This window comes from Papaver somniferum, unplaced genomic scaffold, assembly GCF_003573695.1.
Source record: "Papaver somniferum cultivar HN1 unplaced genomic scaffold, ASM357369v1 unplaced-scaffold_21, whole genome shotgun sequence".
Lineage (NCBI taxonomy): Eukaryota > Viridiplantae > Streptophyta > Magnoliopsida > Ranunculales > Papaveraceae > Papaver > Papaver somniferum.
In genome coordinates, this window is record NW_020631041.1 from 6130232 (window position 1) to 6136386 (window position 6155).

The 6155-nt window shown below is 34.2% G+C and overlaps 1 protein-coding gene across 1 annotated transcript; it reads right to left on the minus strand.

Moving 5' to 3' along the window:
- Positions 1 to 1986: 1986 nt before the first annotated feature.
- LOC113339495 (probable WRKY transcription factor 41) lies at positions 1987 to 3332 on the minus strand. The gene is made up of 3 exons (XM_026584756.1): positions 3046 to 3332; positions 2805 to 2933; positions 1987 to 2638 (listed from the first exon to the last, which is right to left on the minus strand). The coding sequence occupies exons 1-3, from the start codon at positions 3330 to 3332 to the stop codon at positions 1987 to 1989; spliced, it is 1068 nt and encodes a 355-aa protein (XP_026440541.1).
- Positions 3333 to 6155: the final 2823 nt, after the last annotated feature.

The window sequence follows — 6155 nt, forward strand, 5'->3', positions numbered from 1 at the left end:
TAAATGGGAGAAGAAATGATGATGAAAGTCGCAATCAGCCGAACAAAAATTAGAATCTTCCAACTTTGTTCCTATGTCACTACACACTAGATCTTTCTGCAATCTATCACTTCCCACTTGGCCATCTTTTTTCTTGATATATTTGAATTGTTCTTTTTTTTTCATCGGTAAAGAAAGAATAAAATGACGTCGAGGAGATGTACGTCACTTACCCGTTTGCTCACTCCATTCCTTGTACCATTACAATGAGAAGTAGCAGAGGTCGTGGAGAAGCAACCAAGAATAAATAACAAAGAGATGGTAATTCTTAGAATTAAGCAAACAATGATACGTATGGAAAGTATCCCATCTCACAATGTGAGTTTAGTTAAAAAGAAAACAATGATACGTATGGAAAGTATCCAATCTCACAATGTGGGTTGTTTTACCGTTAAGTCTCTGTATAAGACTTTTGTTGCAGCTGAAGGTTTGGATGAGTTTCCACATCAATTTGTCTGGTGTGCAGTTCATGGTAAACTTAATTCTTTGAATATGTTACAACACAAAGGTATTGACATCTACAGCTCTTGTGTTCTTTGCGGGGATAGTTCTGAATCTCAGGATCATATTTTACTTCATTGTAAGGTAGCTTACAATATTTGGATGGCTGTTACTCCTTCGAAACATTGGTCTTGTGTGTTTCCAGAAACCATGTTCAGTTTTGCTCATTCATGGCCTTTTAATATGATGTCCCATTCAGGTAGAGTTGTGTGGGACTTAATCCCAGCTGTAGTCATATGGGTATTGTGGAGAGAACGTAACTGTGGCACATTGAAGAAAACTACAGTTTCAAAACAGATGTAGACCTTGCTACAGATGTTAAGTCCCTTGGTGTTATCATGGGCAAATGCTTGTGGAAAGAAGGTTCACCTGAATTTCTCCAATTCTGTATCTAATTGGGAGACTGTATTCTCCTAATTTTTTTCCTTTCTACTGTTGTTTCTGTCAACCATTTGTAGACTTTTGTAAATTCTACCATCTTTAATAAATCTCTCTTCTTATCAAAAAAAAAAAAAAAAGTTAAAGAGGACGTTATCATGGGGTAATTTTGAAGTAGTTGTATGGGAGATTGCTCTGATCCTTCTGGATCCTTTCTCTTGTTAAAAAAGACAAAAGCAATCAACACAATCTTCCCAACAATGGAAATGGAAATGGTGGCACAAGTTGCCTGCGTTGAATTACTATACCAACACTTGAAAGCCTCTTTTCCAAAGTGTAAAGTAATATTTCGTTCCCCCATATAAATCTTATAGCAACTTCTTTTGCTTTTTAATTTTGTCCCATTATTTCAAAGTAAAATCTTCTCATCGAAAATAATAGAACACAAAAGTACTTTTATCTTTCCATTCTTTCCCTTTTCGGTAATCAAGTATTTTCCCAAGCAGAAGCTGAAACAAAATAAAAAAAATCCTTTGAATTTTCTTTGATCATATTTATTTTTTATGCACTGATTATTGGCAGGATATTTTGATTTCTTCTTAAATATATTACAAATATTAACTAGCTTATTCGGACAATAAATATAGTGTTTACGTTTGTGCACACTCTTTAACAACCGGTGATTATATAATGGACGAATAATATTAAATTTATACCCATTTCATCAATTACATGAAAATATCTAATTAATACTCTGAGAAGAGAATGCATAACATTGATCTCGGGCTTGTAGAACACACTATTACATTTGGATTCAGATTGGTTATATGTGCCTCCAAACATGTGTGTATCTTCTTGGTTTCACTTACAAAATACAAAATATATATGCCAAGCGCTCTTACAATTACCATGTCTAATCATAAGTGTTTACCTCTTTTTTTCTTCTTCAGTTTTTGAGACAACATTGCAAAACATGCTCTTATAAGATGCTAAAACTCGGTGTGAACAAAAATAAAACTAGTGACAGTAATGATGGACAACACGATCACACAAAATAGTCTTATGATACTAACATGATTCTGGGAAATCCCAATCCCAAGGAGAGCCTTGAACCGGATGATCATTGTTAGCCGATGATGTTGCAATTGGAGCTAATAGTGAAATAATCATTTGATCAAGTTCTTCAAGGCCAAGGGGATCATCATTAGTTTGTAGTAACTCCCCTTCACAATGGTAACCTCCAAAATCGTGCATTTTATTGTTGGATCCTGCAGTTGTGGGAGTACTTATGTGTGTAGTAGTAGGAGAATAGATTTCCATTTTAGTTGAAGTAGATACGAAATGATTTTGGCTAGTTTCTAGGCCATCATTGTGGATATTGGCCGAGATTAATGAAGTAGTAGAATAAATAGAAAAGGAAGGATGTGACTCAAGCTGTTTGTCTTTGTTGTTTGCAGTTTGAACACTTGATTCTTGAAAGTTTATATACGTTTCTTCTAATGATTTATCTTCCCTTTGTTCTTGATAAATTTGGCGATGAGCATGACCATGTTCTTGTTTATTTGGTGTATATTTCCCTGAAAGTAGTTCTGATATCTCAGTGCAGCTGTGGTTTCCAATATACGTGACATTGAAAATAGACGAGTTTAGATCGGATCGTTGAACTTGTTTCATCGCCAAGCAATTTTGACTGGTACGGTAACTACATTTGTAATAAGCTCTGCAAAGTTGACATCAAGTAATTAACCGGTTCTAGTTAAAGAATGATCAAAAAATATTAAATTTTCTGCTATAAAAATAAGCTGACACAATTTCAGGAGTTCTCGCCTAGCTCATGGTTCTTGTTCATTATGCAAGGTGTAATGATTAACAACTTTCTTGCTCACCTAGGGTATTTGGCTCCAAGAATCTCTTTCTGTCCATATTTTCGCCATCCATAACCATCATCTAGGGGTCCTTCTAACCCCGCTTGTTCACAACCACGTACTTGTTGTGTCCATCTTACTAACCCTTTCCTACATTTGATATGAGTGGTAAACATGTATAAGCTCAATGAAATCTATAAACATGATTTATTTATTTTTTCTTTCCGATATGCTATTACACAGAGTTCGTTAGTACTTGTACCTCTTTCTTGAACCTTCTTGGAAAAAATCAGAAGAGCAATTGCTAAAAAGGCTCCCTCCGGACTGACCCATGGAAGAGTTGGGAGTAGTAGTTTCATTTTCCGTCTTTATTTGATTCAGTATCGAAAGAGAATTCTCAAAGATGGATAATATTTTGGTTACTAAGACGTTACCAGAAAAAGAAGAAGGATTAAGGTGAGTTTGAAGTTCCATTACTAGCTCTCTTGCTTGAATTATTTCTTTGATAAGCCAAGGTGCCTTTAGATCCATGTTGATGTTCTCAACCATTTCTAGTTAGAAGTGTGTATTTGTGTTGTGTGTGAGAGAGATTTGGCAAAAAAAACTAGGAATAAGGGGAAGATTTTTGTAGTAGATTGGAAATGAATTTAGGGTATATATATGTGATTGATGCACAAAAAGTTGGATATAATTAAAGGAGCTTTAGTTTGATCGTAATTTATTGACTTTATTTTGTTAATGGAGAGCACTCGTTATTGAATAGCATAGAAAAGAGACAATGATGATGACAATGAGATGAAGACAACGAAGTTGATGGATATAGTGACTCATGGTTTGAGATGGATAAAATAATTAGATTTATTTTTTTCATATTGGTCGTTGTTACATGTAAAAGAAGGAACAAAGAGGAAAGAAATCAAGAATCTTCTTCATCCTTGTTCCTTCCACGAATATGGTCACTCACGACACTCAGTCTTGTGTATCCACTAGAGATCAGTAGAAGATACACTACATCTTTTTCACTTGCCCATTTCAGCTAGAGAGTGAAAGCGTGTAAATGATGTCATGCATGTGTACGTCATTTTGTCGATTAGAAAAATTTCGTTACTCGTTTTGTTTACGTGTTACGGCCAACTGTGGAAGCTCAGATAAGGTTGGGGTAACCCTAGATTGATCATTAAACCACATGTTTAACTCCCATTTCCAAGAAGAAAAATAATACTCCCTTCGTCCCAAATTAATTGAGTTAATTTGTTTTAAATTTTGTCTCACAAATAATTCAGCTATCTCACTAATCAAAGAGATATTTCTAAAACTACAATTTTAATTGATTATTGTTACTATGAGACTTATGTAAAATTCGATAGTCATGTTTATATTCGCTACATAGGCTTTTTAAAATGTTTTTCAATCGTACAAGGTTTATGAAAAATCGTGATATAGTTTAAGAGATGAATCATTTCTAAGTTTTACTAGTTATCATCAATAAGGGTATAATTATAAAAACAAACTTAAACGTATTTCTCCTTTTTCTTTGCTTTAATAATTGTGCAAACTACAAATAGTTCAATTAACTTGAGACGAGGGAGTATAATCTTATCTTACAGTGTTATAGATTAGACCTTCTACGAGAATTTTTCTCTATTTATTTCAATTTTTGAAATTGTTTTCCATTTTAAAAATTAAATGTATAAAGGCGGCTATCAAAAACATGGAAATTTTCACAAGATTTTGGCCACAAAACCGGTCTTACGAGATATATAGCTTTTAGGACCAACTTAGCACCACATTTTCAAGAAAAATCCACGGCAGGATGACTTCATGAAATTGTTGCGAAAATGTGGTTTTCGGATTTACAAGTGGTGCTTAGTAGATAAGAATTGACGAACTTTCCAACAAAGAAAGACAATTACTTCCTCAATCCAAGTTCCCTGGGGATGAATTTTCTGAAAAAAAATGGAAATTCATTCGGTAGTAGATATACTTTTTTCTCCACTTTTTTCCAGCACCATGCAGTATTTTTCTTTAAATTTTGTTGGTTTATAGAATGTTCTCAACATTTACTCTTTCCGGTTATCCTAGACTAGTTGAGTAAATTTTCAGGCAACCACATATTCGAGTCATTTCAATGGGAATTTGTACTTTGAATTTTTTTGAAAATCTTTCCTATTCTCGACTTCGAATTTAATCAGAAAAAATTTCCCCTTTCTTTGAAACGAGAATCTACTTCCAAAACAGCCAAAGCAAACCCACTTGGGACAAAAGGACTCACAGAATATATAATAAGAGCCCAAGTCATGGCTCATAAAAAATATACAATTGGGGGTTATCTATAATACTAGCGAACTCCACGCTATGACACATGAAACCTCCATTTATTTATATGTGATAAATTTAAATTCCATGCATGTAGCATACTAGCATACCTCCTGTGTCCTATCACCATCACTCAAAATCTAACGGGCTGAAAATGACAAAATTAAACTAATCCCAAAGTTTAATGGTCATCATTCAAAATTTGACGGCCTATTTTGGTTGGTGAAGTCGTTAGGAAAGACGAGAACTTATATATTCGAAATCCAAATCCTTTGAACCTAAAATTTCACGCGGCTATTGGTAACGCACTAGACGAGTGAAACTCATAGTCGGTTTCGGATATACAAAATGCAGAAATAGTATTATTATATAGACAGCTCAGTTCTTAGGTTATTTTCAATTTTAAGATTTGAACTTGCAGTTGTTACGGAGATAGGTGATGATGAAATCGTTGGGTGATAATACGTTAACAATTTGAATTTGAAAATTGTACATATTACCGAGCGATCAAGAATTAAAGAAATTTTATGTCATACTGTTTACGAAGAGAAAGCCACAATGATCAAAGGGCTCTTCAGTCTCATCAAAAATAGTTTAATTTTAAAATAGTTTAATTTTAGAATAGTTTAATTTTAGTATCATGGTTGACTGGAATTATGATGCAGATATTGCATGGCTGCTAATGGTGGTTACTCTTGGGGTTCAGAGCATCTACTTGTTAATCTTGTGGAAACATATTAGCTAACAAGAAACACTTGATCTCTCGGATTGCTTCATGAACCTCACTACGATCTAGGATAAGAAGAACAGAAAGAGAACCACACAGATGCAAGCCATAAACAAAGCAACAACAAGTAAAGTACTCACGGATTTAACGTGGTTCAACAATATACACAATGTGTGTAATATTGTCTACATCCACCAAACGGCTACGACCTCTTTATTCATTATAGAATCACCATTGAGAATTACATAACTGACTGACTATATCAATCCATCGACTCACCACAACGTGACCGAACACAAGAACTTCACAAGCACCCTATAAGATCCAAA

Excerpts from the sequence above, each read along its gene's own strand:
- LOC113339495 (XM_026584756.1), bottom strand. The coding sequence starts at position 3,332 with ATGGTTGAGAACATCAACATGGATCTAAAGGCACCTTGGCTTATCAAA. Across the intron at positions 2,934-3,045 it reads CAAGAAGGTTCAAGAAAGAG|GAAAGGGTTAGTAAGATGGA; the intron begins GTACAAGTACTA and ends TATCAAATGTAG. Across the intron at positions 2,639-2,804 it reads CTTGGAGCCAAATACCCTAG|AGCTTATTACAAATGTAGTT; the intron begins GTGAGCAAGAAA and ends TCAACTTTGCAG.